The sequence below is a fragment of the Aphidius gifuensis genome, linkage group LG3 (assembly GCF_014905175.1).
Source record: "Aphidius gifuensis isolate YNYX2018 linkage group LG3, ASM1490517v1, whole genome shotgun sequence".
Lineage (NCBI taxonomy): Eukaryota > Metazoa > Arthropoda > Insecta > Hymenoptera > Braconidae > Aphidius > Aphidius gifuensis.
In genome coordinates, this window is record NC_057790.1 from 4965238 (window position 1) to 4980554 (window position 15317).

At 26.2% G+C, this 15317-nt stretch overlaps 3 protein-coding genes across 8 annotated transcripts; all 3 read right to left on the reverse strand.

The window, feature by feature from the left end:
• Nucleotides 1–6: 6 nt before the first annotated feature.
• On the reverse strand, nucleotides 7–1283 carry LOC122851611 (60S ribosomal protein L6-like). The gene is made up of 3 exons (XM_044150954.1): nucleotides 1191–1283; nucleotides 519–981; nucleotides 7–403 (listed from the first exon to the last, which is right to left on the reverse strand). The coding sequence occupies exons 2-3, from the start codon at nucleotides 979–981 to the stop codon at nucleotides 60–62; spliced, it is 807 nt and encodes a 268-aa protein (XP_044006889.1). The 5' UTR covers nucleotides 1191–1283; the 3' UTR covers nucleotides 7–59.
• A 119-nt stretch (nucleotides 1284–1402) lies between these two features.
• On the reverse strand, nucleotides 1403–8504 carry LOC122851610 (glycerol-3-phosphate acyltransferase 1, mitochondrial). Of its 4 annotated transcripts, none has more exons than XM_044150950.1 (6): nucleotides 7791–8504; nucleotides 5353–5468; nucleotides 5070–5248; nucleotides 4073–4225; nucleotides 2103–3987; nucleotides 1403–2003 (listed from the first exon to the last, which is right to left on the reverse strand). In XM_044150950.1, the coding sequence occupies exons 2-6, from the start codon at nucleotides 5456–5458 to the stop codon at nucleotides 1816–1818; spliced, it is 2511 nt and encodes an 836-aa protein (XP_044006885.1). In that variant the 5' UTR covers nucleotides 5459–5468; nucleotides 7791–8504; the 3' UTR covers nucleotides 1403–1815. The 4 variants fall into 4 exon arrangements, with proteins under 4 accessions (XP_044006885.1, XP_044006884.1, XP_044006888.1 ...); XM_044150949.1 differs by lacking the exon at nucleotides 7791–8504 and adding an exon at nucleotides 6352–6983; XM_044150953.1 differs by lacking the exons at nucleotides 5070–5248; nucleotides 5353–5468; nucleotides 7791–8504 and adding an exon at nucleotides 4594–4806.
• Nucleotides 8505–8616: 112 nt separating this feature from the next.
• On the reverse strand, nucleotides 8617–15146 carry LOC122851608 (zinc finger FYVE domain-containing protein 9). 3 transcript variants are annotated; one of them, XM_044150946.1, is made up of 11 exons: nucleotides 14896–15146; nucleotides 14249–14588; nucleotides 12332–14146; nucleotides 12006–12241; nucleotides 11840–11939; nucleotides 11696–11769; nucleotides 11252–11429; nucleotides 10811–11029; nucleotides 9614–10730; nucleotides 9405–9525; nucleotides 8617–9328 (listed from the first exon to the last, which is right to left on the reverse strand). In XM_044150946.1, exons 2-11 carry the CDS (start codon nucleotides 14304–14306, stop codon nucleotides 9011–9013), a joined length of 4236 nt encoding a protein of 1411 aa, XP_044006881.1. In that variant the 5' UTR covers nucleotides 14307–14588; nucleotides 14896–15146; the 3' UTR covers nucleotides 8617–9010. The 3 variants fall into 3 exon arrangements, with proteins under 3 accessions (XP_044006881.1, XP_044006883.1, XP_044006882.1); XM_044150948.1 differs by having other exon boundaries at nucleotides 11252–11366; nucleotides 14896–15134; XM_044150947.1 differs by having other exon boundaries at nucleotides 10811–11002; nucleotides 14896–15134.
• Between the last annotated feature and the right edge of the window lie 171 nt (nucleotides 15147–15317).

Consider the following 15317-nt stretch of genomic DNA (forward strand, 5'->3'; position numbering starts at 1 on the left):
ACAAAGTATTATATAGTATTATTTTTTTTTTATTCACATCAATATCAAACACCCACAATTTAAAACTTCATTCTGTGTGGATATTGACTACTGCGTAATCCAAACATAGCTGACAAATAGGTGAACAACATTTTTTTGTCTGCGTGTTTTTTGATTGCGTCAATTACAATTTTATCAACAATTTTTTGATCAGCTTTACGTTCATCTGATGCTTTGTAAGCTTCTTTTTTTGTTGCAAAGATATCACCTTCTTCTTTCTTTGCACGTTTTTCACGTTTTCTAATGAAGTAATCATCATCGAATTTGGATGGAACTTTGCCATTGAGTGGGATTCTTGTTGATGTTGCAATGACGTAGTTTTGGCTAACTCGTCTCATTGGGCAAGCATTGATCAAGAATGGACCTGTTAAACAAAAAATAAAATATAATTAATTATTATTATTATCATCATAAACAATGGGTATATTGTTTCTTTTTTTTTTTTTTTTTTTGTTATTAATAATGATTTGTCAACATACCGGTGACCAAAAGAAGTCCACTTTTAAGTGCTTTTAATAAGACAACACGTTTGCCTTTGTGAACACCAGCTAACAAAATACATACTGTTCCTGGAACAAGTGATGGTCTAACGTATCTAGTATGATCACGGAAACATTTTTTTCCATGATGAGCGTTGATGGGGTCAGTTGTTGGATAACTGGCACGTCTTTTAAGAAGACGAACAGTACGTGTTCCTCCATTCTTTTCACCATTGATAGGTTTAACAACTGTCAATGGTTTTTTTGGCTTTTCAGCCTTTGGATTTTTTTTTCCAACAAATTTGTATAGTGCCTTTTTGTGGTACATACGGGTTCTGCTGAAACGATATACTCCATTACCGAGATCATAATTACGAGGTGCACCTCTGGTTGATTTGCCTGGTGTTGCTACCTTGGCAGTCTTAGCAGCCTTGGCTGGAGCTTTGGCTTTTGTATCTGCCATCTGAAATCATAAATAATATCTGTAATTTCGAGGTTATAATCACATGCGAAAGGAACTTTTTTTTTTTATTGATTTTATTTTTTTTCCTCAAAAGTATTGACGATTATTAATCAAGTCAATTTCAATTACTGATAATTCATCCAAAATTTTAATTTATATATTGTTTATTTACTGATTTTAATGGATTATTTTAGTCACATTTTACTCACCGCTGTAACTTTAATCTAAAAGGATAAAAAAGAAAGAAATAAAACGCTTGTTTATACTGTCAAATTTTTTTATGTAGTTACACTCGGTGATTGGCAGAGGTCTCTCTAGTATTTTTTTTATGATCGATTTACACCGTCAAAATTTACACCGCCATTGCCATTAATTATCCAATCAGAAATATGAATGATAATTTTTGAAGATTATTTAATTAATTATCGAAATTGTCGTTTTAACATTTTCAATTAAATTTATAATTAAACTTATATAGATATTAAAATAATTAATCATTTGTTTATTTATCAGAATTAAATTTGTCTTTATTTTATAACAGCAATTATTTTAATAAATTCAATTATTTCGTTTACAAAATTAAAAAGTTAATTAATTTATTTTTAAATTTTTAATTGTTTTTAATAAACTTGATATAAGAATCAAAGAAAAAAAAAAAAAAAGTTATTTTTTTTTTTTTTTATAATTGTATCAAATAATATCAAGGTGTATCTAACAAATGATATTTTTTTGGTATAATCATAATGCATTTTGTATTAATTACTTATTATATGATACGATATTTACATGGTTTTTAATAATAGAAAGTTGTAATAGATAAAAAATAAAAAATAATCAATTATTTGTGTGTAACCATTTGAAAACTTCAACACTCTCATAAATATCATTGATAGCTTTGTCGTTATCATATTCTTCTTTGAGATAATATATCCTGGAATTTTCGTGTATATAGCATTCGAGAACACCCCATTTTTCAAATACTTTTAATGAATTCTTGATTGGATCAACGCTTAAACTTTCACCTAGAAATAGTAAAATTATAAAAAATTAAAATACTAATAACAACAAAAATTATTATTCTTTTTTGTTTTTTTTATAACAAAATAATTTTAAAATCTCACCATAAGCAGCAATTCCACTGTCAATATTTGTTTTAATTTCAGTAAGAATCTCCTGTATAAATTCTTTTTCACCAAGTGATCTTCCTACAAGTTTTCTCAACGTAAATGCACTGATGGTATATGTATCAATGAGTGGTCTTAAAATTGTGTGTAAAAATTGCATTTTATCAGCTGATTCTGGTGCCAAATCAAGTTTAAATCTGATCTTTCTTGTTGCATTTTTAATTGCATTTTCCTCATCAGAACTGTCATCGAAATTTTTTGCATAACGTCTTCCCCAACGTTCCTCTTCCAAAAGACCTTCTTCAATTTGAGAAATAATACCACAATAAACTAAATTTTGAATTGTTTCAATGATAATTTGTTCTACATCTTGACATGGTCGAGAATAAATAAATTCATACTTGAGAATATCACAAAGTTTAAGGGATTTATCAATAAGAGTATTTTGATAAACAGTTATATCATTTTCAGCTCTTAATTTTGGATCATTAATTTGTAATTTTAATGCTCCATACAATGCTGAAATAACAATACTATCCATTACATAATGCATTGTCATTGTATTACTGTAATATGCAAGTTCAATAATATTTGGAAGTATTGAAATTGGTTCAATAGTTGTTATGAATTGAGTCTTTACAACTTGATTACCAAGTGTATTTGTTACTTTTTGACGTTTTTGTTGAACAAGACCAGGACCTAATATTTTTAATGCATGATTTATTATATCAATATTTTCACCACAAAATGCTAAATCTTTATTTTTAGATTCTAATTCCAAGCGTAATTCATCAAATGCCATAACAAGTTTATCAAGTGAACATCCATATCTAAATTTATTCAACAATAAAAATGCAACAATATTTGTTGACATAATTGGTATTGATTTTGATGAATCATAAACAATATGTCGAGCTAATGAATCAACAAGTAATCTGTGTTCATCATCAATCATTTCACTTCCAAGCAATGATGATGTAGACATTCTTTGTGTCATGCCTTTTTCCATAATTTTTGATGTATTTGATCGACTTATTTTTAATTCCAATGATTGAATCATTTCTTTTAAGGAAAATGGTTCACATATATTTATCTTTACAATACCATAATTTCCTCTCAATGTTTTCCAAATAGCCCTCATAGCTGAACTAAAAGTTTCAACAGCTTTTGCTTGTCCCAGTTGTTCTTTTACAAAATTACCATCAACAAGACGTTCATAATTAATTGATACTGGAATTAATAATGCATCTTCAATTGTTCCATCAATAACAGCATCAACAATTATTGATAATATTCCACCTTTTGGCATACAAGTTTTACCAGTACGTGTTCTTCCTCCTTCAATAAAAAATTCAAAATTGTGTCCTGCTCTTAATGATTCCATAACATATGTATGTAATGTTTCACGATATAAAATATCTTTTTTTCCTGGTATTGAATCAATTTTTCTTTTAATATAAAATGCACCAAGACCACTCAATAGATTTCCAAAAAATGGAAGTTGAAGATTATCACCAGCAGCAATAAGACAATTTCTTATATTATGAGTAAGACGCATAAAACTCATGAGAATATAATCAAGATGTGAACGATGAAGAGGCAAAAAAACAAGTGGTACACCACTTTTATTGGCTTCCTTAATTACATCAAGTTGATATGGCTGAACAACAACTGATTTTATAAAAAATGATAATAACTTAAACATTACCCAACCAGTAAAACGAAATAGTGTATTTGATATACGACTTTCCATTTTTTTGAGTATATTAATGGCACGTTTTTCAGCAAGATAGTATGCTTTTTCTTCACTAATATTTTCTGAATGTACTTGTTCAAGAGCAGCACTTCTGATAGCATCTTTTAAACGTTCGTCGTTAAGTACCTTTAAATAAAATTTTAATTATTATTATAATTATCTAAACAACAATTTATTTATTATTATTTATTGATTAAATAAATATACTTACAGTTTGTGTTACTACCGGGTAATCGTACTTTTGTAAATTGTACATGTACCAAAAGTGCTTAAAGACCTTGGATATTAAACCAGGCTGTGGATCAACAAGAAGAATATTTTTTCCTGATATTGTTGGTCGAGCTGCAGCATCAATAAAAGAATCCTGAAAAATAAATTAATTTATTAAAAATTAATAATAAAATCGAAAAGTATTTTTTAAGAAAAATTAATAGTTTGTCAATTATAAAAGATATTTATCTCTCACTTCTTCGCGATAGCCTCCAACCCCAACAGTTTCTTCCCATTTTTTAAAAAATTCAACTGACTTTTCACGCATATCGTTATCGTAAAATTAAATAAAAATTATTATCATATTTCTAATATTAATCATTTGAAAAAAAAAAAAAAAACAAATCCGATTACATAAGTAAATGAATAAAAGAAAAGAAAAAAAAAATAATATCTCAAAATATGACACTGAAACTGGTGGAAAAATTAGCCGGGAAAAGTTTTGTATTCAGGGAAACATACATTTTCTCAGTGCCTCAAGCTTATTTTGTCAATCCTTTTTTATTTTATTGCAAATGATTTTATATATCGGGCTTTTCTATTCGTCCCTGGTAATTATATGTTCTTTGACTAGTTTTAGCATCATCGGAAATTTTACTTTGTACAAAGACAATTTTTTTTCTTTCATTTTACAGAGAAAAATTATTAAATTGTTGTGAAAGCAAATAAAAAAATATATATATATATACTTATATATGTATAAATAATTAATACACGTAATTGTTATTTGATTTGAATATAAAACAAGTATGAACAAGTGTTATGTAATTTGATGGCATTCACGGCCGAGTTGAGACTCTAGCATACAAAGAGACCACTGAAAGTGAAGAGCATGTTGTTATTTATAGATAAAATTTGACTAGATTTTTGCATGATTGTAGGTCAAAATATAATAATAATAATAAACAAAATAAATATATTTAAAATATGATAATTACTCGAGATGTTGGTGTACATGTAGGACAGCATCGATGAAATTGTGAATTTGTAAAAACAGCTGGAGGAAGAAGAAGCTCAGATTCTTTTATTTTAAATAGTGAACTTTCGCGTACTTTACGTGCTTGTTCACGTATTTGACTGCGTTTTCTCTGGCTTTGTAGACCAGCACGTCGAAGACCTGTTATTGAATAACATAAAAGTAATACAACACTTGATTAAATATAATTGTAAAATAGATAAAGTTTTTTTAAAATTTTTAATTATCATGAAAATTAATATAACCATCAAGTGAAAGTCTTGGTGAATTTTCTTCGGAAGTAAATGGACCTGTTGGAGTTTCCCATCTTGCATAAACATCTTGCAATCGATTTGATAATAATTCTACCATATTAATGCCGCTGAAAATGATAAAAATTAATTAATTAATATTTTTTAATTTACAGGTATAACATATCATATCAGTTTTAATATCATTGTATTTTTCCTTTCATATATTATCGTATGATTGATTGATTGATGGATGTATAATTGGGTAATTACATTGTCTAAAGATCACATAAAATATATAAAAATTATCATTTCGAGGTCAGTTTGAGTTCAATAAATATCTCGAGTTATTCCTTTGTGTACGTATCTTGTTTTTTGATAACAAAATACTTGACAGTTTTAAAATACAATATATATTGTGTATATAATCATAAAATATTGGACATTAACATTAGCCTCATTACTGATACGTTAATGATCAGCAATTATCACGTGATAATCAGGTTTTTTGAGATGAAACGTATCAAAATTAAAAAAAAACAACTGTTGAACTTTGTTACCATTTTTTTTTCTACTCAAGTTTTTATTGTATAATAATTTAATCATATTATCCTTATTATTGTTTTTTTTATTTCTGGAATATCAGAGAACATTTTTTATTAAATAGGAATCGTATTATAAAAATATTTAATATTATAAATGATAATTATTATTTTTCTACTTGACATTTTATACGCTTTACTCACTGGTGCTTGTAATTATTTTTTTCCTGGTTTCTAAATAATTACAATCATTTTTATTTTAAAAATATATACTTACAGGTAACTCAATAAGTTCTAAATTGTTTTTTTTTTTTCTTTTTTTGCATAGAAAAATGAAAAAGTAAAATGTGAATTTAATATTTAAAATTTTGTTATAATAAAAAATTGTATATATGTAAATGAAGATGAAATATGTAAAGAATTAAAAAAAAATTTTGTTTTCATTTAAAAAAAAAAATTAAAAACTCAGTACCTGATATTGTAGAAGTAATAAAGAACAGCACAAAACAAAAAAACTTCAATAAAACTCATTTTTTATAAATTAATTGTTTCTTTGTTTTTTTTTAAAAAATTTTGTTCATTTTAAATTAAAAAACCTCAAGAATCACTACTACAAAAAAAAAAAAAAAAATGAATAATTGGAAGAATATAAAAAAATAAGAAAATTATAAATTTAAATGCTTTTAGTAAAAAAATTATAATAAATGAATCCGGAAAAAAAAAAATGAAGTTTGATCAATCATGAGGGTATCGCATTACTGACTGCCACGCACTGATAGCAAAAACAAAATAAAAATTACTTAGTTAAATGCATTGTGTCATATAAACAATCACTAGCCAATAAGAAGCTCCTTTTAAACTTTAAAATTTATAAATTTTTTATTACGCTTGATCTTTTTATTCAATCCGTGAACTGTTCGCTTCGCTATGATAATCGCTATTTTTTTTTCTTTCTTTATTCTTTGTCGATACATCGAATTTTATCTTATTTATTGTCTTATCAGTTTTTCAATATGATATTGTTAGCTTAATGTATTTTAACTATATGTCGTCTTAAAAAGCTTTTGGCATATTGCCGAGATAACTCTGGAGAGCTTTTACCGTCTTTACCAATTGAACATTCCTTGGAACATGCAACTTAAAAGGGAGAGTTATTTCGTTAAATTAGTATTAATTCAATTAGTGTTAATTTTATACATTCAGCTTTTATAATAGCATTCGTATTTTGCTTGTAATAATATCGAAAAAAGAACAATAAATAAATAAATAAATGAAATTAACTTAATTAATTGTTGAATTTTACCAATTAAATTATTAAAAAATTAAATATAAATAAGTTATGTAATACTTAAAAACATAACTCAATTCAACAATAAAAAAAGTTAATAATTATTTATGATCATTGTTAAACATATAACACTAATTAACCATTGTTATTGTGACTTATTTTATTATGAAAGATAATGTACGTCACAAAGTGCGATGGTTGTTTTTTTGATAAAACTGCAAAAATGAAAAAATAAAATTAGTTTTTTATTTATCAGTAATTTGTCAGTGATAATTTGATAATGATAAATTACTCACAGTTTAATTCATGAACATTGAAAAAAAAAAAAAAAAAAAAATTATTCAATTAGTTGATATAATTTCTTGACAATCATAATCTAGAGTCAATTATCAAGGTTTTAACTTGTTTTGACGTAACTGAATAACTTACTTATTTTTATAATAAACAATCTAATTACTGAATATAAATGAAAATTCTTCTATTATCAATCATTAGATTATAATTATATACACAATTATTTTAAAATAAATATTCAAGCGGGAACAACTGTTGTATATTAATGCAATAATTAACCTCACTTTTTTATATGTTAAACTAAAACAAAAAAATTTTTTATAACTTACTCTCTCTATTTTTCCAATTTTGTTTTTTTAAGTAATTGGCAAATTTATAAAAATTATTTTTTTGGCAATCAATCAAGAGTCAAAATGAATCATACTATTTTTATATAAATGTTATAAACAAGTTTTAAATTTTAAGAACTTTATCTATACGTATGTTTGCATGTATAGAATAATAACAACAATGTAGTCACCAATGTGGGGCCATTGATGTGGCACACGTGGTAAAAATAAGAAGCATATTTTAGCCAAAATAAAAAAAAAAATTCGCTTGCGTACTCGAAATAACAAAATTAATAATTAATAAACATTTTGATTATTTAATAATTTTAATTTAAGGATTTATATATAATTATTTGTACAACAATTTCACTTATATTTCGGCGATTTGGAAATTATAGTTATTGCTGCTTCAAGTTGACACTAATAATAATAATAATTAATAATAATAAATTACAGAACAGGTGTACAGGAACCTTAATAACAACGCGCAATTTTTATTCAATTTAAAATAGATAAAAAAATTTGAGAGGAACAAAAAAATTCTGCCAACAAAAAATTGACTACACTTTTTAACATATAAGTACAAAAATTATTTTCATTTTTAATAACATAAAAATTGTTTTCTTCAAAATGATGCCAATGATTTTTTAATTTTATATATATACAGTTTATTTATTTAAAACTCAGGTTTGCATACATCTTTATATTTCCATTGTTTTTTTTTTTCGTGGTACTTGTCTTCATCAAGGTTTGTCTGTTAGTTAAATTATTACGGAAATTTAAATGAAATTTATATTATACTTTTGAGAAAAAGTAAATTAACATATGTACAGTTAGTAAATAGTAACTAATGTATTTGTAAAATTGATAAATTAATCAACTACAAAATATTAGCCATTAAAAATTAATAAGAATATTTTTTTATAATATTCCATCTTAAATACCCAATAAAAATTTAAAAAAAAAAACAGATCATCGTACATTAATATTGACAACATTTTTTTACAAAATACAATTATAAGTTTATAACATATTTGTATTATTTAAGATTTAAAATCAACAGAAAAAAATATTAATATAAATATTTATTGCATAAAAATAATAAGTAATTGTTTGGCAATAAAAGAAATAAAACTTGCTAAATAAAAATTGCACATAAACTCCATAGAGATAAATTAATATTTTTTTACAAAATTTTTATGAATAATATATCAGTTATATCAATCATCTAAAATATGAAAAATCAATTCCAACACAATACTTGTGTCTTGAGTTGTATGAGCAGCTTTATGAAGTACTTGAATTAATTCATTGTCTAAACTATTCATATAAAGTGGAGGTAAACGTGTGCCTTCACTTCCTGCCTCATAGCCAACATTTTCTGGATGTATTGTTGCTCTTACAGCTAATTTTGTAAGACCAGCAGTAGCTAAAAGATCTAATAATTTAACTAAAGCTGCACATGTTGCACGTGCTATACTTTCTGACAATTTATTTATATCAACTGGATCATGAACTCCATTTGGATGATCATCAGACTGTTGAAAATACAAAAAAAGTATTAAAAAATTACTTTTACATTATTATAAAGTTATTTGAATGTATGATAAATACCTTTATGATAAATACTTCTGTCCATCGTATAAATCTACTTGTGCCCATATAATCAGTACCATTGTGAACTCTGATTGATGGAATTCCATCCATTGGTTGGCCATCAATTGGACTCTTTACTCTACAAGTTGAATGAAAAATAAAATAAATAAGTATTTTAAAATGTACATTAATAATATTTAAATGTTAAACAAATTTTTTTAACTTACCCAACATTAAATTGAGTATCATTATCAACCCAATTAATATTAACAATTTCATCAGGTTTAGTAGCACCAATTTTTCCACAGCCAATTGTAAAATTTTGCATATTTTTCAAAGCTGTCTTTAATGTTTCCATTTGTTCAGGCATTATTTGTACCATAATACCATCCTCAACAATACTTGATTTAGCTGATAATCCCATTGATGATTTTAATGCACCATTAATAACAACAAAACTTGCACCAGTAACTTTTCTTGGTTTATTATGTATATTAATTGCTTGAGTTTGATAAGTTGATTCATCACCTGTATTACTTTGTATACATACAAGATGTGAATCAGCTTGAAATGAAAAATTACCAGCAAATGCAAGTACATAATCATTTGAATTTTTAAGACCTTTAATAACTTGATCATAACGATTTTTTGGTAATAATATATTTGTTGTACGATCTTCCATATGTATAAAAAGTCCACGTACACCAGGTAATGTATAAGCATAATTTCTAAAATCAGCAAGTACTTTCATAATTGTATGGCCAATTTCAAAATAAACAGCATCACGATATCTTACTGATACTAATGGACATGGATAATAACGATATTCAGCACCCAATCGAAGTATTAAACGAAGAGGAAATATTTTAGCCCATGGTGTTTCCCATCTGTGTACTAAAAGACCAACTAAATATGGTGCTGGTGGTACAACAATTTTTTGTAAACATTGAAATGTTGGTCGTATAAACAAAAAACCAGCATGTTCACGTGAATCAAGAAGATTTTCACCTTGACGTCCTTGATAAATTGATATTCCTAATTCAGTTATTGTATTTCCTTTTATTGCCTCAACGTAAATTTGATTAATATGAATTAATAAGTCTCTTGGTATTTGTGTTTCATCTGGTAAAACTTCAATTAAAAATATCACTTCATCTTGACCTACACAAGCAAGTCCACGTGATGTTACATTCCAACATACTTTATTTACACAACAATTGAGATTTGTTATTTTAACATATGCATAAAGATTTCTATTTATAGCAAACATCACAGGTGGCTCACAATCATTTTTCAATGATTGATATATATTTTCTGGATCTGCTGCTTCATGATAACTTATTTCTATAAATTAAAATAATAAATTAATAAAACTATTGGTAAAAAGTATTAATTTTGTTTTTTTTTTCTTTTTAAAAACTTACGGCCTTTGTGTATTGTTACAGTTGGTGGTAGTATATTTTTATCTTGTGGAATGTAACAATTTGTATATGGATTCAGTGGTGGAAGATTTTGTTTTTTAATCATTGATGATGTTGACTGTCCATCAACTGTTGCAACTCTTTTACTTCCCAATTTTTTATACGGAGGTTTTGGATCCCATGTCACGTCCAGTTCTGTCAGGTCACAGCCAGGCCTTATTCCTGTGTTTTCATTTTAGAGGTGGGTAATAAACGAAAAATAAAAGTAGGATAGGTGATAGGTTTAAATGATAAAATATATAAATAATAATTTAAGGCATATAAATTTTGGTATTATAAATAATATAAAAAATAAATAATTAAATTTAATAAATAATAAAAAAAATAAGATAGATAAAGAAAAAAAAAATGAAAGAAAATAAATTAATTTTTTAACTTTCATACCATCACTGAACATAACTGATTTTTGACTGTCAACACGTTGTTTGGTACTTCCTTCACGTTTTAAAACACTAACTGGTACCATAACTGTTGGTGGTTGTGGAACACCTTCATTTAACTGTTGCAAAGGTGGTATAGTTGAACAGTACTCCATCGGATTATTTGGATTTGGCTGTCTTTCCTATAACCATTTGTTGAATACTCCAAATACTTTGATAACTCTTGCAAAAGTAACAAGTCTATGCAAGTTTTCATTTAAATTTTTCTATGATTTTAATTTTCTTTCAAATATATAAACATGCAAAAATAATAAAATACAAAACTACAAAACTAGGATGTATTCAACAAGTTGTTACGTTTTTTTTTTTTTTTTTTCAAAGACAACGAAAAATCCAAAGAAATAATAATATTGATATTTGTTTTTTTAAAAAAGATATTTTTTATTACCTGAGGTGAGTATATACTTCCACTGGCTGTGTTTTCGTAACCTGCCCATTCATTACTCGCTTGACCTGTTTCAGCTGGACAATTATGTTATCTTGTATTTTAATCTTATGTTTTTTATCTAATAATAAATTTAAATTAATTTACCTCGAGTCAATTGTTGATAACAAGGTGAACAAACTCGTGAATCCATATTCAATTGATATTCAAGTCGATATTTCATACTACAACATTTGTTACACAAAACCTAAAAGAAATTATTTTTTTTTTTTTTATTTAAATTGTAATTCTTTTGATATATAAAAATACTCACTTTACCGCAGGCTCGACAATGATGTCTACGTTTTATGACATTAAATTTAACATCACAAAGCATGCAATTTGGTGCATCAGCATCAGGAACCCAAAAAGGTGGTTGTTTTCCTAAAATAATTCCAAATTCAACTGACGAGTTGTCAGATGTATCAGGTGATGGATCTCTTACATTTGCTAGAGCTTGTTCAACTGCCAATTGTTGTTCATGTATATCATGTGTATTTTCTGGTAATTCTATATTTCAAATAAATAAAAATAGTATGTATATCTACGATAAAGTAAAATTAATGAAAAATATCATTGTTTTTTTAAAGTTTAATTTACCTATCGATGGAGGTTCATCCATATTGACTGTCGAGACAATATCTAAAGTTTGAGGTCTAGATGGTTTCTCATTATCTTCTTCAGAACTTCCCAATTCACCAAGTTCTTCTCTTAACTCGCATACATTTTCAATATCACTAGACATTTCTTCAAGTTGTTTTGAACTCTCAGCAATTTCTAAAACTTTATTAGAATCTGTAGTACACTCTTGTACTTCTTCAATGTTTTTATTGTAACTTTTATTTAATGAATCATTAAGTTTGTCAGCTTGTGTTTCACTTGATGACATTTCAATGAAATTCAAATTATTTAAAGTACTTGCTGTATTTTCTAATTTTATATCAGTTAATTTTGTTGAATTGTCAATGTCATTTAATATTTTTTCATCTGAATCATTGGATGATTTATCTACTTCAACAGTTTTAACATTTTTATCAAGAGTTTCTTGTTCATTATTTTGCTGGTTTGGTTGCTCTTGCTGACTAGCTAAAGACATATTATTTTGTTTATCAATAGTAAGTCTATTATCATTATCTTCATCATCATCATCACCAACATCATCATCATCGTCATGCTCATCCATCTCCAACTCTCTTAAATATTTATTCAGTTCTTCTTCTGATACATCTTCAACTGCACTAAAACCAACAGGTGTTTTATTTGATATATTAATTTGTTCAGATAGTTCTTTTTTCTCAAGAACAGTTTGACTATCAATCATTTCATCTTCTAAAACTAATTCATCTTGAACTATGACATTAATTTTTTCAACAGGCTCGACAAGCTGTTCTTCAGGATCTTGATAATTTTTAGCAACTTCAAGGTCCGTTGGTGGATCAAAATTACCGCTATTTTTTTCAACCAAGTCAGATATTTGAATTGATTCTTTATCACTTGGAATAGGCTCTATAATTTTATCATTAATTTCAATCTTTTCATCAACATGTTTATTTTCATTTTGGCTTGATGTGTTTGAAGAGTAAACATGGCTTGATAAATCTTCTAATTGTGCTTCATCTTGAGCTTCATAATTAACGTCAAGTATCGTATTTTGGTGAATTGATTCTGATACATCAGCAAGAACATTTGTTGATGTTTCAGAAATAACTGTTTCTTGCTCACCAAGTTTTGCTTCTCCACGTTCTTCTTGTTCTTTTTCTGACGACTTAAAATTTGAATGGCTCGGGATTGATGATGAAATATTATCATACTGTGGAAGTAACTCTGCTAATTTTTTTATATTATTTTTTTCATTAGAAATCGTCTTTTCTACATTATGTTGGGTTTCATGTAAATCATTTTTTAACACATTATCAACTGTTCGAAATTCATGTTGAATATTTTTAGGCTCAGTAATTTTATCAACAGTTAAATCATGTTGATCAATATTAGCACTTGATGCATTAATGTACTCATTTAAACTATTAAATACATTACTAACACTTGGCTTTGTACTGGGCTGGTTCAGTTTCTTGTCATAAGTATTATATTCTTTATCATTTTGATGTTTTTTAGCATATCTATTGTAAGTAATATCATTGTGTATTGTCAATGAAATGGGCTCATTATCATTAACAACTGTTTTGTCACTGTGAAAATCAACAAGATTTTTTTTAACTTTATCATCACTTTGTAGATAATCTTGTGGTGAAAAATCATTAACTGATTCACCATTTTCATGTACTAAATCTGCTTTTGCTAAATTAAGTGTGTCAATCGTTTTCATTGATGACAATTTTTGCTGATTACGGTCACATTGTTGTGAGTTTGTAGAAGGCAATGAATTCTGATCAAGCAAAACTTGCTCAGCACAATCTAAAACAAAAATAAAGTTTAAACATATCTAACAAAAATATCAAACTCCATCAGAGTAAAAAAAAATTAATTTATAATATATATAATTGTCAAGTAGATTACCTTCATTGAACTCAAAGTCATCTAGGACTTTGTCTAGATCAACAGCAAACTTTTCCATGATTTCATTAATACGTATTATAAAATTGTCAATTTATATTGAATTTTAATGAAACACTTTGTTTTCTCCAAACTCCATGCTCTGAATAATTTACTTTTTTTGTTGTTTAATTTTTAATTTATTTAAATATTAGTTTTAACCACAATTTGTTAGATCATATGAATATCTGTCTGATTTTTAAATCATATTTTAAAGTGTAAGAAATGTATTATTTCTTTGGTACATTTTTTGCTTATTCATAACATCGTATAAGCAGATGAATAAAGAAACTATCATTTGTAGCTGAAACACAATGGACGATTTTAAGTAACCGTTACTTCAAGATTATAATAAATTAATTAAAAAGAATTATTGCAAAAATTTTGCAACAGTAATAAAAACATCTGATTGTGATCTTCTACAAAAAAAAAAAAAAAAAAAAAAAACATGAAATAACACTAACTTCAAACCATTCAGACAAACCATAATAATTAACATTAAAAAATAAATAAACTATAATTCCATTAAAGTTTTACGATTAATCATCTAAATATATATTGAATAAATAGTTTTTTTATAAACAATACAAAAAAAATAAATAAACAATTACCAAAATTTCCATCAATTGACATTAATACATTATCATGACGCCATCTTAAATATTTTCGTTACTATACGATATTTTGACAGATAATCAATATTTAATTTAACAAACAATTGTCAACTTCTGGTTCAATACTGTTGTATGAATGTAATTGATAATTGATAAAATTTTTTTACGACAGAATGTAGGCAACATAAATTTTTCAAGGCCGTTATGTAGTAACGTCAATCTTGTGACTTTTACGTTTTGTTTTGTTTATTTTTTTATTATTAAGGTCTTTTGACACATGGTAGAAATACTACAGGTATGGCAGTGCGCAGCCTGGTTTGGCCGCTGCGAATCGACCAATCAAAAGGTCACCTTCTCGCCACAAAAATGGAAGACTTTATGCGCGCGCGATACAAATTTGTTAAGAAAATTTTCAAGTT